Genomic DNA, 27,392 nt, shown 5'->3' with positions numbered 1-27,392 from the left:
CTTATTAAATTCAAACCAGGAAAATCAACTCTGATGAGTCAGGCCACTGCCAGGCGAACACAAATTGGAACTGGTCAATCTTCAGTTACAATGTATTGGAAAGAGTTTAGATTCAAACTCATTGAATTATAAGTTACTACAAATTGTTTTTTAGCTGTGGGTGAGGATCCAGAGACAAAAGTGGATATTTTTACCTTTAGTAACCTGTACATCTTTTCTTGTGCCTGCTAAAGTGCTGTATATCTTCCGAATAAGTTCCATGTTATTCAGCAAGGAGTTAAATGCATTGAAGTAAGAAAAGCTGACTTGATGCGAGGTAGTTCCACCTGCTGCCTGTTTAATAAAACATCACTACTGTCAATTCCTTTACAGTATCTGCATACAGAATACATAAACGATCTACATACATAGGTCTCGTTGATCTTTCTTTGTAAATCACATTTACTATTAGTGGAGTATTATACCACGTAATACACAATGCAGTATTTTGGCAAAATAGATCTGTGTTATTTAAAAGAGCATAAACACTAACTTTTGTTTGGCACAGGTCATTCACCTTAAAAACTGCTTAGTGAAGAAACACTGGAGTTTAAAAACTGCAGCTGAAATTCAAGGTGGGGATTGAAAGTGCAAGTGTGACAACCAGACTGCAATGCTTCATGCGATGATTCTCAATATTATTACCATATTAATCATTACTGATGGGCACAGCTGTGATTTGCTTCATTTTACAGTATTATAACAGGGTTACTAATTTGCATGATTAACAAAATCAAGCCATCCTACAGAACATTTTACACTTGTGACAAGAATCTTCAGACTTTAGTTAAATATTTAAATGGACCTTTGCATGAAAATCAAGAGCTGAGCCATGACTGTAATTAAGTGGAAAAAAAGATCTCAGACGGAGCTGTAATTGCATCACAATCAATCATGACCTCTATGATGCAATTTACAGAGCACTTGTCGAAGTTTTGAACTGATATTGCAAAGAGTTTTGCCAACATTGATTAGAAAAGGATTTGGTATATTAATACTGATAAGCATTTTTTAAAAACTTGGTTTAAAACTCTCAAAAACAAAAATTCCCAACTCCAATCAGTCCACCTTCGCTGCTCCTTTTGTGTCAAAATAGCAAAGAAAACTTTTCTCCAAGGCAATATGACCATGAGTCTCTCTCTCTCTCTCTCTCTCTCTCTCAAAGATGTGAAGCATAATGTGGAGGTGCTAGTGTTGGACTGGGGTGGAAAAAGTCAGAAGTCACACGATACAAGGTTATAGTCCAACAGTTTTATTTGAAATCACAAGCTTTTGGAGCGCTGTTCTCGTCAAGTGAGGTCACCTGATAAAGGAACAGCGCTCCAAAAGCTTGTGATTTCAGATAAACCTGTTGGACTATAGTCTGGTGCCATGTGACTTTTGGCTTTGCCCAAGATGTGAAAGTCACATTTCCAGCCATTGCTGAGAACCTGCAGCAAGATATCAAGATTTTTAAACAAGTATAGAAGAACTCTCAGCAAGTTCTATGGAACAAAGCTTTTGGGACTTTTGAACAAGATCTCTGGGCCAAATAATTAAAGTCAAAAAAGAGGGTCTACCAACAAAATATCAGGTGGAATCTCTTGTGACAGGCTTCATTTGAAAAGCACAAAGCCTTTAGGAACTGCTTTGCCTTACAATGAACCCAAATAATTTATTGACTGTCATTTTAAATTTCAATGGTATTACACAGGTTGAGTTAGAAGACATTTGCAAAGAAAGTTGTAATTATATTATTCTTCAGGGATACAACTAAACATAATCAGTAATTCTAATAAATGTACTAAAAGTTGCTTGCACTTGATAGAACAGAACTTGAATATTACTGAAGTGACAGACATGCTGAAGGATTTTCCCTTGCACTCATCAGGACAAACACAAGGAAGTTCAAATTTTAAAAAAATCAACAATCTATGCAAACCAGAAAAGGGGTGGTGATTATTTAACAAATCAATCATTGGCTGAGGTATTTTCCTGAAGAAAGTATCTGGAAACTAAAGGCTTTTCAACACTCAAAAAATTACACCAAGGAAAACACAGCCGACTAGATTGCTACCAAATCCACAAACATTCACTCCCTCCTTCACAGATGTTCACTATCTACAAAATGCACTGCAGAAATTTGCCAAATATTCGTGGGACAGTATCTTTAAAATCCACGGCCATTACCATCTCGAAGGATAACAGCTGCAGAGCAAGGGAATGCCATCATTACCTGTAAGTTTCTCTCTAAGTTACTCACTATCCTAACCTGATATAAAAAAAACCATTCTTCCTGTATCCCTGGTTTAAAATCCTGTAGTTCATTCCCGAGCAGTGGATGTACATATAGCAAATGAACCACAAAGGATCAAGGTGTCAGCTCATCAGCACCTAATCCTAGTTGTCTTTGAGAAGGTGATGATGAGCTGCCTTCTTGAACCATGTTAGAAAATCACACAACACCAGGTTATATTCCAACAGGTTTATTTGGAAGTGCTAGCTTTCAGAGCACTGCTCCTTCATCATGTAACTAGTGGGGCAGGATCATAAGACAACTTCTAGCAAATGATCATAGTGTCGTGCAACTGATACGATATATTGAGCACACCTAGATTGCTGTTAAGTCTTTCATCTTTTAGAATGGGTTATAGGTATCGATTCATTAATATTTAAATCCCAGAACTTCTTTCAATTCACATTCCCAAGATAACTTAAGGTATTATAAAAAAGTGCAATTTCAGCTTGGACAACGCATTAAAAGTGTGATTAAATCAATACCTGCAACTCATTCTAAAAGATAAAAGAGTTAACAGTAATGTAGGTGTGTTCAATATATCACATCAGTTGCATGACATTTTGATCTTTTTCTATAAATTCTGTGTCTTATGATTCTGCCCCACTAGTCACCTAATGAAGAAGGAGCGCTCCGAAAGCTACTACTTCCAAATAAACGTGTTGGACTTTAACCTTGTGTTGGGTGATTTTTAACTTTGTCCACCCTAATCCAACACCGGCTCCGCCACTTCTTGAACTACTGCAATCCACATGCTGTGACTTCACACACAATACCCTGAGGGAGAGAATCTAAATCACGTGGAAGAGTCTCCACAAGACCATAAGACATAGAAATTCAAGTCGACCACTCAGCCCATCATTTCTTCTTCATCATTCCATGAGATTACAGCTCTTCTGATAATCCTCAACTCCACTTGGCTGCCTTTTCCCCATAATATTCGAAGCCCTAACCGATTTAAAGTCTGTCTATCTCAGCCTTGAATATATTTAACGAGAGCATTGACAGCCCGCTGCAGTCAAGAATTTCACAGATTCAGTACCCTCAGGATGAAATTCTCCTCTATATATTAAATGGGTCACACCTTATTTTGAGATTACACCCTCGGATCCTAGTCACTGTCACACTGGGAAACAACTTTTCCACATCTACTGTCAAATCTTTGTATATTTCAATATGATTGCCTCTCATTCTTCTAAATTTCAATGAGTACAGGACCAATCTACTCAACTCGCCCTCATAGAACAATCTGTTCACACCCAGGATTAGCATAGTGACTGTCTTCAATGCCAGGATATTTTTTCTTAGATTAAGAAACCAAAACAGTTCATAACATTTCAGTTATGGTCTGACTAGTACCTTGTATATTTTTAGCAAGGCCTCTCTATTTTTATACTCCATTCTCTTTATATCAAAGACCAACTGGCATGATACGCAAAAGGCAAAATTCAATTTGTCTTCCCTATTTTCTACTGAACTTGGATGCTGGCTTTGTGTGATTTATGCATCAGGACTCCTTGCTCTGCACACTTTCTCCATTTAAATAATATTTAGCACCTTATTCTTCCTATCAAAATGCATGACCTCTAATTTATTGCACATTACATCCATCTGTGAAGTAGGTTTCCATTCACTTAATATGCCATATCACCTGCGTCATCCAGAGCCCTCATCACTTGCATTCCCACCTATTTTTGTGTCATCCACAAACTTAGTGACAGTATTCACTTTACTCAGCCAAGTCATTAGTATATATTGTAAATAACAGTGGCCCCAGCACTGATCCCTGTGGCACTTCACTAGCTGCAGGTTGGCATCCTGTAAATCCACATCTTATCCCAACTTTTGGTCTTCTATTACTTAGAATATTAGCAAGGATGAAGGATTGGCTATCTCCAACTCACGGGTTTTGTCTTACTACGAAGTAACATTTGCTACCTTACCAAGCACTACCTGAAAATCCAGGTGTGTTACATCCACTGCTTCCCCTTTATGTATCCCATTTGTTACATCCTCAAAAGAATTCTAATAAATTTGTCAGGCATGATTCCCCCTTTGTGAAGCCATGCTGACTCTGCTTGATCATATTATATATTTCTAAATGTACTTCTATTACGCCCTTTATTAAGGACATTTTCCAATCACACATTTTAAGCTCAATAATTTATAGTTCTGTTTTTGTCTCGCTACCTTTTTAAATTGGCAGTTTGGGGGAGCTGTTAGGAGTACGAAGACAAAATCATAGGTTTTGCAACTACCTTGAATTAGAACCACAAAGCAGACAGCCATTGCGGCCTCTTCCTAAGGACTCCTCCTATCATCACAAATGCCAGATTTTAAGTAGGTTCATTCAATGTTACACCAAGAAACAGATGAACATATCCAATACAGTAAAAGCCTCTGGCCTAACAACAGCCCAGCTTTACTGCTGATGACGTGCACTCCAGATTGAGATGGACCTCTGGCAAAGTGGCTCCAAAACAGCTCTTGCACTGGCAACACCAGAGTTAAAATTATTCCGGTATGTCATGTCCTCAACAAAACAACAAAATTCCAGTCTGACCAATTAACAAACCAATCTATTCTCAATCAGCAACATGAAGGAAGAGGTCACATACAGAGCTATCAAGCAGCACTCACTCAGCAATAGTTAGCTTGGGTTCTCCCAGGACCACATAACTCCTGATCTCATTACATCCCAAACATGGACAAGAGAGATGAATTCAAGAGGTGAGGCATCAGGTATCATTTCAGTGTATGTGGCATGAAGTAATCCTAGTAAACTTGAAATCAATGGGAATCAGGGGAAGTCTCTCCAACGACAAGCCAAGGGAGTTATGCTAAGCCAAGGGAAGGAATGTTGTCGTTGTTGGAGGTCTATCATCTCAGCCCAAGGCAACATTGCAGGAGTTTCTCAGGATGGTGTCCTGGACCCAACCATCTAGAGTTCCTTCATCAATGACCTTCCTGCCACTAGAAGACCAGAATGGAAATGCACACTGTTGTTTGCAATGTGTTCGGTTTCATTTACAACTCTTCACATGATGAAGTAAACCAAGTCTGCAAGCAGTAAAACATGGACTGCATTCAGGCTTTGACTGATAAGTGGCAAGAAACATTTTCACCATACAAGTATTAGGCAATGACAAATTAAACAAGAATGAATCTAAAGAGCTTTCCAAGATATTCAATGGCATTACCAGCACTCAACTATCTCCCAAGAACCTGAGGGTCAGCCACACTTAACTGGGTTGTAACCTAGGTCATGAATTGAGACTATAACTATCAAAAATCCAAGACTGATCCTCTTAACACCCTACTAGGTTCAGCCTGCCAACTTGCAAATGTAACATTTATACCAATTTTCTGTTTCTTGTCCATTAACCAATCTATTCATTCTAATCAATTACTCCAAAAATCATAATCCCTTGTTTTGTACAACAACATTTTATGTGGCATCTGTTCAAACGTTCATTCAATTCCTACATACATCACATCCACTATGTTCTTCATTAGCTTCCCCTTTCATATGATATTGGAGACTACATAGTGAAGTCTTAGTAACAACTCATTCGTAGTTTTCAGCATTGTTTCACATGTGTCTTCCTTAACTGGCCTGAAGTTCCATTTCCTGCTCCGTTTTTCTTCGTCAGCAATCGAATCATAGAACCCCTACAGTGTGGAAACAGGCCCTTCGGCCCAACAAGTTCACACCAACCCTCGAAAGAGTAACCCACCCAGACCCAGTCCCCGACCCTATATTTACCCCTGGCTAATGCACCTCACTTACACATCCCTGAAAACAATGGGCAATTTAGCACAGCCAATTCACCTAACCTGCACATCTTTGGACTGTGGGAGGTGAAAGGAGCACCTGGAGGAAACCCACGCAGACACGGGGAGAATGTGCAAACTCCACACAGACAGTCGCCTAAGGCTGCAATCAAACCTGGGTCCTTGGCATTGTTAGCCACCAGTGCTAACCACTGAGCCACCACACAGCATTACATTTACTGTCTTCAAATCCAGTCAGGATTGTTTAAGGAAACTTTGCAATTCCACAATCGATATATTCACTATCTCTGTGGTCACCCTTTTTGAACGCTAGTACAGCTGTTCACAATTAAAACAAATGACTCGCATATTAAGTTGCTGTTATAACAAATTTGTGCATCATGCACAGGAATAGACACACTGTTTACAAACATGCTCCACATGAAACCAACTCTAAATTCAACATTTTAATGTCTCACATTGGTGGGAATGAGGAGGAGAGATCTATTGAGAGGTAAAGGCAGAAACACCAAAAATTTCCAATAGGTTTTTAGGCTCAACAGTGAGCCTGCTGTGTGCATTGACACATTGTAACAAGCCTGATGGCAGAAACTGAACATCCATAGTCCTCAGTTATAAAAATGAGTTATCTTCTTGTCAGTAGTATGGTTTCCAACTAAGTCCTGTTCAGTTAAAAAATCATCCATTGACACTTGTCGTTTGCTTTCACCTACTTGTTTTTAAAACCATTGAGTGTCTCTCAGCTGTAGTTAATTCTCAGTGTTAGGTTAGATACTGTAAATGTTGATTTGATCTGCATTAAGACAGAAGTATTTCAGGAAACTGATTCCAGTGAAAACTCAAAATACAAACTAAATTTTTAATAGATGTATTTCTGATACACACATGATGGCAACTCAACAAGTGTGCAAGCCTTCATTGGACAAAACTAATCTAAAGCAACAGAGAACTTTTTTTGTAAATGTGATGAATTTTTAAATTATTAAGATTGATAGTATTCAATATAGACGCTAATTATTTGAACAAGCTTTCCATTATAAAACAACATCAATGTTGCATTCCAAGCTCTACTTTTGGGTGAAAAAAAAGTCTGCTAATTTCACTTACTGAGACAAGGTTCTCTTCAACAAAAGGAGTTAGCATGTGTGAACGAATGGTAACCATAATATCACTGAAGTCTAATGCCACAATTGTGCCACTTTTGTTTTTGTCCTTTTGTACAAAGGCTTGTCTTGCATGTTCTAGCTGTAGCTCCTGCAAAAGGAGAATCAAAAATACATGCATTTAAGAAAAACATTATTTTCCTCTTGGATTAGAGCCATCACTACCTTTGGGAATCAGAACAACTTCCGAAAAGGACAATATTAGTAATAATAAATTGAGAACAATAAAATCAGAAAATTCACTCCAACATCTGTACCCATCATATAAACTGTAAATTAGCTGTCACTAAATCAAACACTGAAAAATTCACCAGAAGTTCTACTACCCTTTTGACACTACCATTGTTTTACAAATTAAAAGAAACATCATTTATGGCCATTTCTCATGATAAAGACGGTTGCCTTTCACAAGTCCAAAGATGGGACATTTCTCATGTTATGTCCCACTGTGCATTATTTGTTCGAGTCAGGACTTATTCTTTTTGTTTTTACTTTTTGTCATAGCTGGGTCTCAAAAATTTGGAATTCTTGTCACAGATTGCCTCCATCTGTTTCAGTCAAGGGTAAGCATCTCCCAGGAGTGGTTGTTAAGATTGCATTTCCTCGTATAAAAGCAAAGTAGCGTAGATACTGGAAATCTGAAGCAAACACATCAAATGCTAAGAAAAGCTCAGGCCTGGATGCAACGGTGAAGAGGGAAACAGGTTTAATGTTTCAAATCCGTTATGACCTGAACTCAAAACATTGACTCTATTTCTCTCTCCACAGATGCTGCCAAACCTGCTGAGTTTGTTTAGATTTTCTGCATTTCTTTGTGCTGACTTTCGTAATATCCTTGAAGTACTTTGTCTGTCCTTCTCTGGTGTGCCTCTCCCAACTTAGCTGGGAGAAAACAACCTACTTTGAGTCTGGTATCTGACATCCAAACTATATGATCAACACAATGAAACATGGCAGATAGCAATAGCCTCCATGCTCATGAGACAGCAATGATGCTGGTGCATCATTTTGCACTTTATATGCAAGATCTTCTGCAGGTAGTCTGGATTGTATGACTCCTGTTTTTGAAGTGCCTCCTATGCATTGCTCATATTTCAGCACCAAACTGTAAGGTAGGGATTATGGCTCAATGGTAGATTATGGGCTTATTTTCAGATTTGATGTTTAAATCTTCAAACGCCTGCTTCCATAGATGGCCAAAGGATGCACCAACAGATTTCAGGCAATTCTGGATTGCTTTGCCAAATGCCAGTTATCTGTTAAAGATAGTTTCCAGACACTCATCAGGAATATTGATCAGTGAGGCTCAGTTGTGCACACTGGGAACTTGCTGAATGAAGGACTTTGCTTTTCTGAATACTGAGCCCAAGTCCCAGGTTTGCAATGGCTTTGGTAATTAAGTTAATAAGTCTCTGAAGGTCTGTTCCCAAAACAGCAGTTGCTCACTATCAATAGCATAATGGAGCACAATACCAGAAGTCAGGCTGATCTTAGTTTGATTGTAGTCAGCAATTAAATAGTTTACAGGTCATTCAATAAACAAACTGCACTCTTGTAGGAAACTTGTCTCTAATCAATGGACCATGGCAGCTCAGAAGATAAAAGGACAGAGACAGTCTCACAATCATGTTCAACACCTTTGTAAACCTCAAATGGTTAAAGGATTAGTTGCAAAGGGTCACTTGCTCATGCACCATGAAGCAGGTGAAGGATGACAAATTTTGAAGGACATCCACACTTCAGCAGAATCCTACAGATTGGCACACAATTTACTGAATAGAAGAGCTTTGGCATGTCAAAAAGAAAACGCAATAAAGAGGATTATGTTGCTTGTGACTTTTTTTTTTAAATTGAAAAGCTGCAAAAGTCATGTCCACCATGTCATTTAATGACCCAAACCCATGTTGATTTCAGGAGTATTCTCTCAGCAAATAATGAGCCAGTTCAAAAGAAAATTTTGTAATGATCTTTTCCTGCACTGGACATCATGGTAATGCCTCTGCACTTTGATTTGCCCCTCCTTTTTGAAAATTGTCACAATAATGGCATCTCCATCATTCAGGAGCTCCTCTTCATTCATGACTTGTAGAACATAAAGCAAAGATGTTTATTCCTCAGTCATGTACCTAAAGATTTGAGTGGGAATTCCATCGCTCCCTGATGCAATGCTGTTCTTTATTTGTGCCATCGCTTTCATTACTCCATAGGCATTGGCACATTTCAGAGCTTGTCCCTTACTGGGTGTTGTGGTTGGAATTGAAAATACTTGTCAACAGTGAATCCTTTGCATGTTCAAAATGCTCCCTCTGACAGGTGACGTTTCACTTTTCTTGATCAGACCTCCCAAACCTCTCGGCCGCAGAGGAGATTGTCCTTCTGTAACACTGAGAACACAAATAGTCTTTGTGGCGGTGAAGAAGCCACAGCTTCCATTCATGTCAGCATGATGTTAAATTGCTTTTGCCTTGTGTACCCATGTTGTTATGCTGCTATGTGCCTCTGTCTGCAAATCCTTTATTTTGAGTTTTGGACATTCTGCCAGCACAGAAACGCTAAAGCTTACAATCAGTTTGCTTTACAAGACCATAACATACAGGATGTGAGGTGCCGGTGTTTGATTGGGGTGTACAAAGTTAAAAATCACAACACCAGGTTATAGTCCAACAGATTTATTTGGAAACACGAGGTTTCTGAGCGCTACTCCTTCATCAGGTGGATGTGGAACAGGATCATTTGCAATAATTTCTGTGTCTTATGATCCTGTGGGACCTTCCCTCTAGCGATTCCTGAAAGATCACCAACAACTCTACAATCTTCCTCAGTTATTTCCTTCAAAACTCTGGGATGTAGTCTATCTGGTCCAGGTGATTTATCAACCTTCAGCTCTCATGAAGATCCTGATCATCCTCATTAAATCAATCCGGATTTTGTGTCAGAAAAAATCAAGTACATCTTTGCACGCACTAATGGTACTGAGTTCAAGGATAGTTAAGCACCAGGGACATTCATTTTCTGAAGTTAGAAAGCTTTTCCCTCCCAGGTATTGTTGGAATTGGTCTCTTTTGAGTGGGTCTTTCAGAGTTTCAACATCAATCTGATGTGGACATGTTTTCAGTTGCATTCATCTTTTGGAAGCCAATTTAATAGATATGATTGAATGAAGTCAGTGATCATTCCAGTCGTCACCAGCTTCTATCAATGTTGTGGAAATATGAATATCTTTGCAACTGCAAGCACAGAAATCAACATGATCAATCAGGTACTCATGTTTAGATCATGTGTATTGCCATGTTTTGCACCTGTTCATCTGCTGGAACAGGATAATGATGCTGAGCTTGCATTCTGCACATTTGATGAGAAGAATACCATTAGTGTAGGCATGCCTTTCTTTGTCAATAATTTCATTCAGATTGTAATCAGTCAGGTTAGGTACAGAAATCTTTCCTGGGTTTGTTGCCAGTATCTAGAACTGAGACATATATATTTGAGACAAAGTCATGAGGCAACCTTTGCTTTGTAGTGGGAATTCTTGGGGCTCATTGAACATTTAGTTCTTGGTCATAAAATCAACTGTGAACTCAAAAGAATTTCTTCTTATTTTCCCTTTCTGAAGAAAACAAATCTGGTTCAATGTTCCTTGAACTATCCATCTCTTTGCTACAGAACCTGAGTAAGAAACAGTTTCCTAAAATGAAGGCATGACTCTTTAGGTCCTGTATCATTTCAGTTACCATGAAAACTTGTTGGGAATCCCAGAAATGACCAGCAGGGAATACTCACAAATAAGCCCTCAACCGCAGAACATGTGCAGAAAGATGTGCACTTCAGAATATCTCAATGGCTGTTGCAGAAGGAAAAAACCTCCCAAGACAAACAAGTAGCCAAGATAAGACTATATTTTCAGAAAAAACAAGAGTCAAATAGACTAACAAGTCTATTGGCTGTTAACAAGCATGAGCCTGACATAATTGGATTTTAATGCAAATAACATCTAAATGCAACATATTTTTAAATAACAAGGATTAATTTCAAGTTAAGGCTGACTGTTTCAAACTATGCAATTTGTTCAAGTTATATATACACAGGTTTAATCATTTTGATAATCAAGTGACTTTGTACAAGACTTCTTGAAACAAGAATTGTTTCACTTTAATTAGGAGTTATAAATATAGTCACTATTTGTTCAGTGCTGCTTAAGTCAGAATCCTGGAGCTTCCTATCTTGTAGCATGCGAGGGTACCATTACAAATGAACCAAAGCAGTTCAAGGTGACAGCTTAACACCATTTTCTCAGGGGCAACAAATATTGACCCAGCCTGTGATATCTATTCCCATGCAAGTTTTATACAAATCTACTCAAAGAAAGATTTTATATTTTTCTCTTTATATTAAAGGAATATATAAAATTTTAAATTATCCTGTTTAAGGTAGAATTCAATAATGATAAAAATTACAAGCAAACCATGTATTAGTAGAAAACATACAACATATTAGGAGCTTACTTTGATTAAAAAAGCAGAATATTTATAAAATGCAATTAAGACAAGGAGGCAAAGACAAGATTACTTGGCGAAGGTCAGTGGGAAGACTAAACACACATGCATCTAATACGCGGATCAGATCAAATGATGCTCCCCCTTAGGTGTAATACAATTGGTCGAGATTATTACTTGCCTGCAAAAACTGTGTAAATTCAGAGTATGAAAGATTCTTTTTCCTGTCAAAGCCAAAGTGCAGCCGAATAAATTCACAATCCCAGTTGAAAGGAATGTGATGATGCATAATTGTCTGGCTGAAGATCTCTTTGATGTTTTCTAAGAATAATTTTGAGAAGGTAGTCAGGACTTAAAGAAATTACAGAATAAAAATTACATGCATTAGCTTCTTAAAAAGTTACAATACGTTTAGGCAATAGTTAATGATACAGGCAAATCTATCAAGGACATTTGCACATCAGTGATTGAGTTTGTAGAAATAAAAAAGGAGCACTAAAAAAAATTGAATGGTTAAAATCCCAAAATAGCAAAGCATTTGTCACATTATTTATTGTCACTAGTTCAGAAAATTACCCAAATACTTCTGCTGACAGTGCCCAATCAAATCACTATCAGTCAAGAACGATCACATTCTTTATAATATATTCTAGCATTCGGCACAGCGGGCTCTTCCTTACCTCCGAGCTAGAAGGCCTGGGTTCAAGTCTAATCTGCTCTATAAGTGTGATAACATCTCCGAACAGGTTAGTTAGAAAATATCTTGACTATATCATTTCTCTCCACTACTGATTTAAGGCAAATAGGACTGCAACTCTCAGTTTTCTCTCTCTCTCTTCTTAAATAGTGGGGTGACATGTGCTACTTATTCAATCTGCAGGAACTAATGGAAGATGATCACCAATGTATCCATTATCACTATAGTTATCCATGTATCCATTCAACACACTGGGGTGTGGAATATCATATCCTGGGGAACTCATCAACCTTCAGACCCATTAATTTCTTTTATTCCTCATTTTACTTAGTACCTTGGATATCTAAGTTTGGAAGATTTCTTGTTTCTTTTTCAAAGACAACAAATATAAATTACCATTTGGCTTCTCTGACTTTTCCTCCATTAATCATTTTCAATTCTTCTCACTGCTTGTAATGGAGCCACATCTGCCTTAAATAAACATTTTCGTTCTGGATGTAGGTTTGCTTAGTGAGCTGGAAGGTTCGTTTTCAGATGTTTCATCACCATACTAGGTAACATCCTTAGTGAGCCTCCGGACGAAGCACTGGTGGTGTGGCCCGCTTTCTATTTATGTGTTTGGATTTCCTTGGGTTGGTGACGTCATTTCCTGCGGTGATATCATTTCCTACGCTGATGACATTTCCTGCCCCCCCCTCCCCCCTCCCAGGGATGGTAAATGGGATCCAAGTCAATGTGTTTGTTGGCAGAGTTCCTGTTGGAATGCCATGCTTCTAGGAATTCTCATGCATGTTCTCTGTTTGGCTTGCCCTAGGATAGATGTGTTGTCCCAATCGAAGTGCTGTTCTTCCTCATCAGTCTGTAAGGATACCAGAGAGAGCGGGTCATGTCTTTTTGTGGATAGTGGGCGGCACGGTGGCACAGTGGTTAGCACTGCTGCCTCACAGCGCCAGAGACCCGGGTTCAATTCCCGCCTCAGGCAACTGACTGTGTGGAGTTTGCACGTTCTCCCCGTGTCTGCGTGGGTTTCCTCCGGGTGCTCCGGTTTCCTCCCACAGTCCAAAGATGTGCAGGTCAGGTGAATTGGCCATACTAAATTGCCTGTAGTGTTAGGTAAGGGGTAAATGTAAATGTAGGGGTAGGGGTATGGGTGGGTTGCGCTTCGGCGAATCGGTGTGGACTTGTTAGGCCGAAGGGCCTGTTTCCACACTGCAATGTAATGTAATCTAATCTAATCTAGTTGATATTCATGTATCCTGATGGCTAGTTTTCTGTCAGCTTGTTCAATGTAGTGTTTGTTACAGTTCTTGCATGGTATTTTGTAAATGACATTACTTTGGCTTGTTGTCTGAATATGGTCTTTCAAGTTCATTAGTTGCTGTTTTAGTGTGTTGGTGGATTTGTGGGCTACCATGGTGCCAAGGGGTCTGAGTAGCTTGGCAGTCATTTCAAAGATGTCTTTGATGTCGGGGATAGTGGCTAGGGTTTCTGGATGTGTTTTGTCTGCTTATTTGGGTTTGTTGCTGAGAAATCGGTGGACTGTGTTTGTTGGGTACAGTTCTTTTTGAATACATTAAATTATAAATTCCAGGATGCGGACAAGAAAGATTTCTTAACAGATTTAGAAACACCACTGAAAGACATCCAACTTCATCCGGAAGCTCACTGAAAACGTTACCTAGTATGGTGACGAAATATCCGAAAATGAACCTTCCAGCTCAGTGAGCAAACCTACATCCAGAACCTGAGTTACAAATCCTCTCAAATATTTTCATTTTAAATGCCTATGGAAATGTCTATTTTTTAGGTAATTGTATTTGCTCCTTTTTTCTATCAATTTCTTGGTTCTCAGCTCAGCTGTACAGCTGGTTTACAATGCAGAGTGACGTCAACAGCATAGGTTCAATTGCTGTACATGCTCATGCTATCATGATGGAATCTCCTCCTCAATCTATCCCCCTACCCGAGGTATGGTGACCTGACAAATTAAACCACTACCCAATTATCTTGCTCCAATGAGTCAGCAGCCCTCAGGGACTATGGCGACTTTACTCTTTACCCGCCTATTAATCCCATCCTTTATCAACAACACAACACCACACCTCTTTTTCACCTGCCTTTCCTAAAATTTCAAATATGGGTCATCCGCGATTTACAAACATTCTACTTACAAACGCTCATACATGAAAATGAAGTACCATACAAGGCTGTATTAATTTTAAAGATTAACATGCAAATATTTCCTTGTACTTCTGAATGGCTATTTTATATTGTCCCACATTGTGTTCTAACTTGAGTATAAATCAGCTTGCCAATGTACTCAAGAAGAGAACTCATTTGCAAGCCTGTACCCTTGAATCCCAAGTTCGCAGTCCTGGTTGCTCTGCAATCATGTTTCTGGCAACAGCTATTAGATTATACCCGTCTTTGTGCCTTTAAATCACTGACCATGCTGTGAATGCTGCGCGCTTTCAGGTTGGAGTGCCTTTTAACATTACTTTATATTCTAAACTTAGCAGATGCTTGGTTTTATTTTGCGTACCTTTAATTTCATTCATCGCTTCTCCAGTTCCTGTTACCAACTTTACTTCCTTCCAATTTAGCTGTCAAACAGGATTCTACCACCATAACAAGCTACTTCAAGTGATCATCAACAGCACTTATCAAATCCCCATGAGAAGAGATTTAACCAATAGATCCTCTTATTTGAAGAGATTGGGGGCATTCTGGTGAGGTTTGCCGATGATACAAAGTTAGGTGAACAGGCAGATAGTTCGAAGGAGGTGGGGAGGCTACAGAAAGATTTCGACAGTTTAGGAGAATGGTCCAAGAAATGGCTGATGAAATTCAGTGTGAGTATTGCATTTTGGAAAAAAGAATACAGGCATGAACTACTTTATAAACGGTGAGAAAGTTCATAAAGCCAAAGTACAAAGTGATCTGGGAGTGCTAGTCCAAGATTCTCTAGAATTGACTTGCAGGTTGAGTGATTAAGAAAACAAATGTAATGCTGTCAATTATCTCAAGAGGGTTGGATGTAAAAGCAGTGATGTGCTACTGAGACTTTATAAAGATTTGGTTAGGCCTCATTTAGAATACTGTGTCCAGTTTTGGGCTCCACACCTCAGACAGGACATACTGGCACTGGAGCATGTCCAGCTGAGATTCACACACATGATCCCTGGAATGGAAGGCCTAACATACGATGAACGGCTGAGGATCCTGGGATTGTATTCATTAGAGTTTAGAAGGTTGAGAGGAGATCTAATAGAAACTTAACAAGATAATGCATGGCTTAGAGAGGGTGAACGCTGGGAAATTGTTTCCATCAGGCAGGGATGCTAGGACTCGTGGGAACAGCCTTAGAATTAGATGGAGTCAACTTAGAACAGAAATGAGGAGACATTTCTTCAGCCAGAGAGTGGTGGGCCTGTGGAATTCATTGCCGCGGATCGCAGTGGAGGCCAGGGCGTTAAATGTCTTCAAGGCGGAGATTGATAAATTCTTAATCTCTCAAGGAATTAAGGGATACAGGGAAAGTGCAGGTAAGCGGCTTTGAAAAGCCCATCAGCCACGATTGTATGATGGAGTGGACTCAATGGGCCGAATGGCCTTATTTCCACTCCTATTTCTGATGGCCTTATTTCTATGCTCGCTGGTAAATAACACTGGGAGTAATCCTGAAATTGTAGCACATGAGGTCTTGCTATTTAAATTCTTTTGCTGTTCCCTAAAATCAAGACCAACCTGATCCCTCTTCTACCCATTTTTTAAAAAAAATTGATTTATGGGACGAAGGCACCACTGGCTAGGCCAGCATTTATTACCCATTCCTAACTGCCCTGAGGGCAGATAAGATTCAACAAAAGTGAAATGTTGGAAAATCTCAGCAGGTCTGGCAGCATCTGTGAGGAGAGAAAAAAGCTGACGTTTCAAGTCTAGCTGACCCTTTGTCAAAGCTTTGACAAATGGTCAGTTAGACTTGAAACGTCAGCTCTTTTCTCTCCTTACAGATGCTGCCAGACCTGCTGAGATTTCCAGCATTTCTCTTTTGGTTTCAGATTCCAGCATCCGCAGTAATTTGCTTTTATTTTTTAAGATTCAACCATATTGCCATGGTTCTGGAATCACATGTAGCCAGACCAGATAAAGTTGGCAGTTTTCTTCCATAAAGGACATTAGATGGGTTTGTCCAACAATCAACAACAGATTTGATTCTTAATTCCAGGTTTTAATATTAAGCTTAAAATTCCACCACCTGCCATGTCAGGATTCAAAACTGGATCCCCAGAACATTATCTGGGTCTATGGATTAACAATCCAGCGATAATATCACTAGACCATCACGTCCCTCATGATTTCGGACTGATCACCTCTTCCAGAAGAATATCCTGTGCTACTGCGTGATATCCTGGAGCTATCCTCAAACAAAACTGATACGTATCAGGCATCATTTCCTTTTCATGTAATCATATGGCTTTGTCTGTTCATATTATGATTTGCAGAGAAAATGAGGTCTGCAGATGCTGGAGATCGGAGATGGAAATGTGTTGCTGGAGAAGCGCAGCAGGTCAGGCAGCATTCTAGGGAACAGGAGAATCGACGTTTCGGGCATTAGCCCTTCTTCAGGAATGAGGAAAGTTTGTCCAGCAGGCTAAGATAAAAGATAGGGAGGAGGGGCGTCGGAAATGTGATAGGTGGAAAAAGGTCAAGGTGAGGGTGATAGGACAGATTGGGGTGGGGGCGGAGAGGTCGGGAAGAAGATTGCAGGTTAGGGAGGCGGTGCTGAATTTGATGGATTTGACTGAGACAGGCTGGGGGGAGGGGAAATGAGGAAACTGGTGAAATCCGAGTTCATCCCTTGTGGTTGGAGGGTTCCTAGCCGGAAGATGAGGCGTTCTTCCTCCAACCGTCGTTTCGCTGTGGTCTGACGATGGAGGAGTCCAAAGACCTGCATATCCTTGGTGGAGTGGGAGGGGGAATTGAAATGTTGAGCTACAGGGTGGTTGGGTTGGTTGGTCCGGGTGTCCCAGAGGTGTTCTCTGAAACGCTCCGCAAGTAGGCGGCCTGTCTCCCCAAGATAGAGGAGGCCACCGGGTACAGAGGATGCAATAGATGATATGTGTGGAGGTACAGGTGAATCTGTGGCGGATATGGAAGTTTCCTTTGGGGCCTTGGAGGGAGGTGAGAGGGGAGGTGTGGGCGCAAGTCTTGCACCTCCTGCGGTTGCAGGGGAAGGTGCCGGGAGTGGAGGTTGGGTTGGTGGGGGGTGTGGATCTGACGAGGGTGTCACGGAGGGAGTGGTCTTTACGGAATGCTGATAGGGGAGGGGAGGGAAATATATCCTTGGTGGTGGGGTCCGTTTGGAGGTGGTGGAAATGACGGCGGATGATGCGCTGTACATGGAGGTTAGTGGGGTGGTAGGTGAGGACCAGTGGGGTTCTGTCCTGGTGGCGGTTGGAGGGGCGGGGTTCAAGGGCGAAGGATCGGGAAGTGGAAGAGATGCGGTGGAAGGCATCGTCGATCACGTCGGGGGGGAAATTGCGGTCCTTGAAGAAGGAGGCCATCTGGGATGTGCGTTTTTGGAACTGGTCCTCCTGGGAGCAGATGCGGCGGAGGTTTGGAGGAAGTGGGAGGATTGGAAAGAGAAGTTGTTCAGGGTGAGAACCAGTTCAGTCAGTCGAAGGAGGGTGTCAGTGGAAGGGTACTGGTCGGTACGGCGGGAAAGGAAGAAGCGGAGGGCTTTGAGTACTTCGTGATGGGGGATGGAGGTGTACAGGGACTGGATGGTTTGGAGGAAGTGGGAGGATTGGAAAGAGTTTGGAGGAAGTGGGAGGATTGGAAAGAGATTGGAGGAAGTGGGAGGATTGGAAAGAGTTTGGAGGAAGTGGGAGGATTGGAAAGAGTTTGGAGGAATTGGGAGGATTGGAAAGAGTTTGGAGGAAGTGGGAGGATTGGAAAGAGTTTGGAGGAAGTGGAGCTATGCCTGCCTCTTCGTAGGATATGTGGAACAATCCATCTTCCGCAACTACACTGGCCCCACCCCCCACCTTTTCCTCTGCTACATCGATGACTGTATCGGCGCCGCCTCGTGCTCCCACGAGGAGGTGGAACAGTTCATCCACTTCACCAACACCTTCCACCCCGACCTCAAATTCACCTGGACAGTCTCAGATTCCTCCCTCCCCTTCCTCGACCTTTCTATTTCCATCTCAGGCGACCGAATCAACACGGACATCTACTACAAACCGACCGACTCCCACAGCTACCTGGACTACACCTCCTCCCATCCGGCCCCCTGCAAAAACGCCATCCCATTCTCCCAATTCCTTCGACTCCGCCGCATCTGCTCCCAGGAGGACCAGTTCCAAAAACGCACATCCCAGATGGCCTCCTTCTTCAAGGACCGCAATTTCCCCCCCGACGTGATCGACGATGCCTTCCACCGCATCTCTTCCACTTCCCGATCCTCCGCCCTTGAACCCCGCCCCTCCAACCGCCACCAGGACAGAACCCCACTGGTCCTCACCTACCACCCCACTAACCTCCATGTATAGCGCATCATCCGCCGTCATTTCCGCCACCTCCAAACGGACCCCACCACCAAGGATATATTTCCCTCCCCTCCCCTATCAGCATTCCGTAAAGACCACTCCCTCCGTGACTCCCTCGTCAGATCCACACCCCCCACCAACCCAACCTCCACTCCCGGCACCTTCCCCTGCAACCGCAGGAGGTGCAAGACTTGCGCCCACACCTCCCCTCTCACCTCCCTCCAAGGCCCCAAAGGAAACTTCCATATCCGCCACAGATTCACCTGTACCTCCACACATATCATCTATTGCATCCTCTGTACCCAATGTGGCCTCCTCTATATTGGGGAGACAGGCCGCCAACTTGCGGAGCATTTCAGAGAACACCTCTGGGACACCCGGACCAACCAACCCAACCACCCTGTAGCTCAACATTTCAATTCCCCCTCCCACTCCACCAAGGATATGCAGGTCTTTGGACTCCTCCATCGTCAGACCACAGCGAAACGACGGTTGGAGGAAGAACGCCTCATCTTCCGGCTAGGAACCCTCCAACCACAAGGGATGAACTCGGATTTCACCAGTTTCCTCATTTCCCCTCCCCCCACCCTGTCTCAGTCAAATCCATCAAATTCAGCACCGCCTCCCTAACCTGCAATCTTCTCCCCGACCTCTCCGCCCCCACCCCAATCTGTCCTATCACCCTCACCTTGACCTTTTTCCACCTATCACATTTCCGACACCCCTCCTCCAAGTCCCTCCTCCCTATCTTTTATCTTAGCCTGCTGGACAAACTTTCCTCATTCCTGAAGAAGGGCTAATGCCCGAAACGTCGATTCTTCTGTTCCCTAGAATGCTGCCTGACCTGCTGCGCTTCTCCAGCAACACATTTCCATCTCATATTATGATTTGCTACATGCATTGTTAAAAACTTCCTTCATCATTGATTCCCACACTGTGCAATCTGGTATAACACAACAGTTGTGTTCCTCTACAACCTCGCGCTACAGAAAATCGCGCTGTAAAAGACAGTTATATCCATTCAATAGAAAGTTCGCATTATCCGAACAGCATCAATAATTCATCAACTGTGTTATAGCCAGTTTGCATTGACAAAATGTGTGTTATACCAGAATGACCTGTAACTGGCTGGTTTTATTCAGCCTTCTTTCCTGAAGAGCAGCTGTTTCATTGTAAATTTTCTGTGAGCAAATAGAAATAATTTTAATGCTCTAAAATCTTGGCAAGTTTAGAAAACCATAACGTGCACTTCCACCATCTTGCAGCTACCTCTTCTCGAACGCTGTGATGTAAGGATTTAGTCAGTCTTCATTGTTTCGGCTCAAACTAAATACATTAGGTTCCAATTTTTTTTTGTTAGCTCCTCAGCTGCCCTATATTTCTGGCATGTAACTTGAGAGTTCTAACGTGAAGGTAGGCACAAAATATGAATACAATATCCCTGTAATTTCCTTATTTGTCGTAATAATTTCTCCTGTCTCTGCCTTTAAAAGGACTAATATTTCCCTCAGCTACTCTCATTTTACCAATTTCTTATAGCTCTTACTATTTGTTTTTATATTAAGGGATATTAATTCCAGTTTTTCCCCTTTCATCATTTTTGGAGGCCTTCCAGTTTCTGAAACATTTCCAATCCTCAGGCTTGCTACTATTCCTAATAATACTCTTTACTGCCTTAGTATACGCAGGATAGATTTTTCTCACAGTGCTTGTTTGCTTTTTTTAAAATGATTTTTAATGCATTTTTGTTGAACATTTTGAATTGCTCTTTAAATGCATAGAGTCATAGAGATGTACAGTATGGAAACAGACCCTTCGGACCAACCTTTCCATGCCAACGAGATATCCCAACCCAATCTCGTCCCACCTGCCAGCACCCAGCCCATATCTCTCCAAACCTTTCCTATTAATATACCCATCCAAATGCCTCTTAAATGTTACAATTGTACCAGCGTCCTCCACTTCCTCTGGCAGCTCTTTCCATACACGTACCACCCTCTGCGTGAAAAATTTGCCCCTTAGGTCTCTTTTATATCTTTCCCCACTCACCCTAAACCTATGCCCTCTAGTTCTGGTCTCCCCGACACCAGGGAAAAAACTTTGCCTATTTAATCTATCCATGCCCCTCATAATTTTGTAAACCTCTATAAGGTCACCCCTCAGCCTCCGACGCTCCAGGGAAAACAGCCCCAGCCTGTTCAGCCTCTCCCTATAGCTCAAATCCTCCAACCCTGGCAACGTCCTTGTAAATCTTTTCTGAACCCTTTCAAGTTTCACAACATCTTTCCAATAGGAAGGAGACCAGAATTGCATGCAATATTCCAACAGTGGCCTAACCAATGTCCTGTACAGCTGCAACATGACCTCCCAACTCCTGTACTCAATACTCTGACCAATAAAGGAAAGCATACCAAACGCCTTCTTCGCTATCCTATCTACCTGCGACTCCACTTTCAAGGAGCTATGAACCGGCACTCCAAGGTCTCTTTGTTCAGCAACACTCCCAAGGACCTTACCATTAAGTGTATAAGTCCTGCTAAGATTTGCTTTCCCAAAATGCATTTACCACTGTTGATTTACCACCATCCCTTTTAATCTAACTACCCAAACAACTTCAAGATTCTTGTTTGGGATTGAATAAATGGCTCTCAAACTTAACATGGCATCGAACTGTATTATGTTCACATCTTCCAAAAAACTTTCATTATGAAATAACATATTTCTGGACTATGAAAGACTGAAACATAGAACTATTTTGACATTTCTGCACCCATTCATTTATCATATAATTCTTTAGAAAGTAAAAATCAAAAGGTCAAAGAGAACAGTGGAGTATCTGCTGTTTCTTGGAAGGGTAAGTGATTTCAAGTGAAGAGTCTATTGGAGCTTTCAGAAGAAATAAGAGGTGAATTTTAAGATTCTTAATTGCTGGCCAAACAGACTTGGATAAGTTCTAGAATCAATGCTATTTCAACAGCTTCTGGACTGTGGAGCTGTGTGTTTTCACAGATCTATATAACTGTTGTTAGACAGGCATGCAGCAAGGGACAAACCTTAAAGCAAAACCTGCTAAAATCTCTGTCAGCAGTTGGAAAACAGGATAACAATTCAAATATCAAGACTCCTAATTATTTCCTATCTATTTGAATCTAAACTCTGAGTTGAAGATCTTTTGTCATTCTGCAACTGCCAAGAAGTTGATCTTGATTTAGGGACCAAAGGAACTGTGAGAGGTCAATACATTCTACCTTCTCAATCTGTGCCCTTGACTTGGTGACTTTTTTTTCCCCTTTTTCATTCCAACCCATAATTATGTCTGCAGAGCTGTGTAACTTGTACGTGTATGAATCGACGTGTTTGAAACCAAGAGGAAAGTATACTTCTTAATCACAATTTAGTTGTTTACCATTTTTGCAATTTACTTAGAAAAAAGTTCTTGCTTTTCATAAAGGAGTTATTTTAGTGTTTGTTTAAAGCACCAGATGGACATTTCTTTTCGTAGCACAAAGGAGATAAATTTATTATTTTGGTGATTCAATAAGACATTTCCACTTTTGGTATAATCCATGGATTAGGGGGACTTAATTACCAACACACCACTCCCATCAGAGCCGCTATGCTCAGTTTCCACATGGGCCACAACACACTAATCCTCCACATTTTACTCAATTGTCTACAGTCATGAAAATGTGTCCATAAATCCTTGATCTGGACAGACAACATGACCTCCAACAGTTTTGCAGCTACAGGAAGCAATATCTATCCCCAATTGTACTGTCCCCACACCATCACATTCCATTTTTTGTTCCACCCAGCTTAAAAGCATCCTGCAACTTACTTTGTTTATCATCCTACAGTTCTTGTTCTTATACAGAGAGAAGGCAAGTATTTGTACCTGTTGGTCAGAATCAAATGCTGAGGCTCCTCCTTTACTATGTTAGACCCCCACACCTGTTTCACTCTGAATCACAGTCATATCCTTCTGTCTCTGATATTTAATCAACTTCAAATTTCTACTTAACCCAAAGCCTGTAACTGCCCACAGAATAAAGCATCCAGATAGCTCTTCTCCCTCCCAACATCCATAATTGTATTTCTATGTCTGCTGGAAATCTTTCTGCTTTCTCCTAAATGTATCCCCCAAATAAATACTAGCACTACATTTTCTAGTTCTCCATTCTCAATCTATTGTGCGAATCCACCCCCACCCCCTCATTTCTTGCCCTTTATCTTGGATACTTTGCCAATTTTTAACTTTCCAGGAGACTTTCTCGCATGTACTACTAATGTGGTCATCCACCAGTATTCTGACTTTGCTGGCCAATACACTGCCTGTGAATCACATAGATGAATGCAAAAAGGATAGCGCTGATCGTTGTTCCTTCCAGTACTGGTGGCTCATCATATATATTAAAAGCAGTTTGGGTTCCAATCATATACAAATTAGTATGAGGCAAACCTTTCAACCATCTAAAGGAATTTGAAATTCAACTGTATTATCTATTCAAAATTTTGTTGGTAAACCAAGGCCTGTGCCTTTTCATGACTTTGCTCACTACAGTCCATCTGTCTACCTTATTTACCAACATGGATACGCTAAACCCGGTCACCATATCTAGAAAATGTAACAGATAGGCATTTCAATCATTGTCCCACGTCTTTAATCTCTGGCTACTACTCTTATCTGTAGAAGTCAAAAAACATTTCTTGGAGCTGTTAACGAGAAATTCCCAGTTTCTCAAATAGACAATAATAATGTCCCTCGGCTCCTAAATTTTAAATTTAGCTTGGCTGTCTAAAGATACACCAATTCTGTAACACCCTTGAGATCTCTCACCTCCCCTTTTGCAGGTTCTTTGGGCCTGCAAAATCAGGAACCTGCCCACCATCCTTGATCAGATGGTGGAACAACCTGTCGTAACACAATCAAGACAGCCCTGGTGCAACACTAGAGTCCTGAAGCCCACAGTAAAAGCTTTAGCAGTTGTCACCCGGAGGTCGTGAATCATGGAATAAACACTCAACACAAATTTGTCGCAAACATAAATGACAAATAACAGCCTCTGGTTGCAAAGAATATTTTTTGATTGGTAATGAGAATCGTGACAACAAGTAAAGATTAGGGTCAAAGTCAGACTTGCAATCTACAACTAATGCTTGCTTCTTAAGTTTTGAAACACTACTCAAATTGGTTTTTTATGAACATTGATGCTTACTCCAAGGAATTCTCCACAAAGTAATAGAACTTTCTGTTCCATTATATTTAGTTATTCATGCAGTCTGTACTATCTACATTTATATCCAAGTGAGTAGTTATGAAAACATGCTAAAGTGCTGATAACAGCATGCCTGCAGGTTAAACACTGCAATGGGAGGAAAAATAACAGGGTAACAACATCAATTAATTTTAGTATTGCACTTATACTGTATCTTACTGTGCTTACCAAATGTTACTTCTCCATTGCCATTCTTGTCAAACAGCTGAAAAGCCACAATAAACATGGCATCAGGAGCACACAGAACAGATTCAAATGCCAGAAACTCTTGAAAGGAGATCAACCTATAATTGCAATGCATAAGTTATCAAAGAAGGCTAATCAAAAATTGAGATACTTAAAGAAACAAACAGAAGTTGCTTCATGTCAAATTAAAGAGTACACTTTTAAATTCATTGCTGGATTTTCAGTACAAAGGTGCCTATATTAATTTGACACTGCCAGAATTACAACATTAGCAATTCCAACAAATACACATTTAAAGAAATATCAACAACTCATGCTTCCCATTAGGTCTGGGTGGTAAGTGCGTTGATCAGATTACAGCAGAATTCCTGTTCAGCTGCAACCTGATCACCAGTACATATTGCATTGAGTCTAACGAGATTCATCATTTCACGTAGTCAGAAAATAGACTGAGGAAGAGGTAAAATGGTTGGATTACGAATTCCAGATTTTTTTGCCCAATAATACATTCATAGATGCATTCAAAATGTTAAGCATATAGCTGACCACTTGTCTAAAAATGTGTAAAATTTACAGCAAGTGCCCAACATCAACTACAGTGGTAATCTAGAGCATGTCATCAGATTCTCAGAAAAGACATTTTAATTGCTTCTTAATTCACTTTTGAATAGACGATATTTAATAAAGAACCTATTTCTGAAGAAAAGAGAGCTATGCATGGTTGTATTTTACAAAAGTGGAAACAGTTTTTCCAAGATTTGCACTCTATCCAGGATCAGGGATCAGCATTGTTTGGCAGGGTAGAAGCCAAGCATTGGACACTTTTTGACATATATACCTTACTCCTAATCCTGACCATAGTAGTTCACACCAATACGTATGAACTGTTGAATTAGTTGTGTCACAAGTTATTTAATAATTTACTGACCACGACAAAGCACTTAAAATCATAAAACTGTACTTGTTTGTTACATCTGTTTCCACCTGTACTATTTAATCATTATTTCAAAACTTAAATTGGGTGGTTTTTAACCACTTAAATTTTTAGATAAAAATTGGTTTTCAATTCAATTAACTGCATAATAATCTATCCTGCAACATGGATCATACCCTCTTAAATAGTCACCTGTCAGACAAAGCTGGGCTGCCTGCTTACGACAAACTGCTGCTGAATCCTAACTCTCAGTAATGGCAGCCTTCACAAACCTTGGTCTTCCTTTCAATCAACACATGCTGATTTTCGACATCCTGTTGCACTGATATAAAGCATATGTCAGAATTCTTCACTTCAAAACAGCAACACTAAACTGCACTTCAACAAAAAACTTATGGAAAAGGTAGTCACATATCATTGCAATGGGATAGCTAAAATATTAGTGGCATTGAATATACACCATATGGTATATTACCCAACTATTTTCTAATATTGCTGAGTTTTTTATGAAAGCAATACACATTGCAGTTCTTCAATTGTGAATGATCTATAACAATAAATATTGACAGTACAAGCAATGAACATAGACAAAGTTGATGGCAAAAATATCTAGCATTATTCCCAATTTTTAAACAGTGCCATGCTAAACATAAATTATACAAACATTGTCAGAAGAGACAAGAACTTTCCAGAACCAAATGTAACATGAAATGATTATCAGATTTTTGTACAAAAACATTAGTCCCTTTCCATTCATATTTAACTTCAGCATATTATAAAGAACTTGCTTTGCTAAAAAGGAAGTACCCTGCATTTCTTTTATATCAACTTTTTCAAATTCTGGATGTCGTCAACTAAATGAATATTGAATTGGTGACAGAAGGAAAAAGGAATCCCTCTCCATATTCAGACTGCCAGGAAAAAATCATTCACTGGAGCCAAATACATTTTGATGCACAACAGCATAATTGATCGACTTCAGTTTTGTAGAAGAGGTTTCTGCTTCATATCAATATTAAATAAAAACTTCAATATGGATAAAAGTACTGTACATGAGACATTGCTCGAGGAGCACCATCTCACATCTTCATACTGATCCAGCAATAACTGCACTGGAGTCAAAACAATTGTAAAATAGTGCAGCAATGGGCCCTTGTTCTTCTTAGAACCACTTTAACCTATCTACAATAAACAAACTTGGATAGAAAGTACATACTATATTACTCTCACTCTTTTCATATCATACTGGAGGTGAGGCAGGCCCCAGGAATTACTTCAGCTGGGACAGTGATCAAATCTGCATTGTTTACATTGCCTTGTATCACCAGGTGGCCAAATGTCAGGAAACATTAAACTACGGTACAGCACCAGTGCATACGTATACACACATGGTAATGGAATCTCTGAGCCAACTGAGGTCAAAGTGTATCCAATCCAGATCCATGGGTTTGTGGGGATAGAAAATAAACCAATGAAATATTGTATCATAAAAATTGTACTGATCACCTAGAATGAGAAATTTGTAGTTTATGAAAAATTAAAAATGGCTGCAATTGAAGCATATTCATTTAATTCTTTGTACACTGGACTGTGCATTAGCTTTGCTTTTCTGTCCAAGCATAATTAATTACTGGCTTTCTAACAAAACATAACTCTCATTTAAGGTCTGACAATTAGTTTAAAATTCTGTTTACTTCCTGCCACCATTGCATTAGGCTACATAATTATCTTCAGATTCAATTAAATTATTAATGACTCTCCAGCTTGTCTTTATTTATCCTGAAAAGTTAATTTAACACTGTTTGCTTCAAATATCATTCATCTATCTAGGATAAGACTGAAAATTTTATTTGATAATCAATTCCTTCATTGTTATAAATTGCAATGAATGTAAATGGGATGTTACCCTTTACTAAAAGACTAACGACATTTTTCAGCAATTCTATAGAGCTCTAATAAGACCACACCTGGAGCACTGTC

General features: G+C 40.2%; 1 protein-coding gene across 3 annotated transcripts in view; it reads right to left on the bottom strand.

Annotated features, from left to right (window-relative positions):
- slc25a12 (solute carrier family 25 member 12) overlaps window positions 1-27,392 on the bottom strand; it is a 118,671-nt gene that overhangs the window by 74,532 nt on the left and 16,747 nt on the right. For 2 of the 3 annotated variants that reach the window (XM_043693649.2, XM_043693650.2), the window contains exons 4-7: window positions 24,461-24,576; window positions 11,947-12,086; window positions 7,217-7,363; window positions 195-333 (exon numbers count right to left, since the gene is read on the bottom strand). In XM_043693649.2, coding sequence (XP_043549584.1) covers window positions 195-333; window positions 7,217-7,363; window positions 11,947-12,086; window positions 24,461-24,576 — 542 coding nt within the window. Of the gene's footprint in view, window positions 1-194; window positions 334-7,216; window positions 7,364-11,946; window positions 12,087-24,460; window positions 24,577-25,604; window positions 25,735-27,392 lie in introns of all 3 variants that reach the window. The other variant, XM_087989037.1, reaches the window with a different exon arrangement.

Source organism: Chiloscyllium plagiosum, unplaced genomic scaffold (genome assembly GCF_037043375.1).
Source record: "Chiloscyllium plagiosum isolate Xiang-an unplaced genomic scaffold, Cpla_swu_hap1 HiC_scaffold_7, whole genome shotgun sequence".
Classification (NCBI taxonomy): domain Eukaryota; kingdom Metazoa; phylum Chordata; class Chondrichthyes; order Orectolobiformes; family Hemiscylliidae; genus Chiloscyllium; species Chiloscyllium plagiosum.
This window is presented reverse-complemented; position numbering and strand designations above follow the sequence as displayed.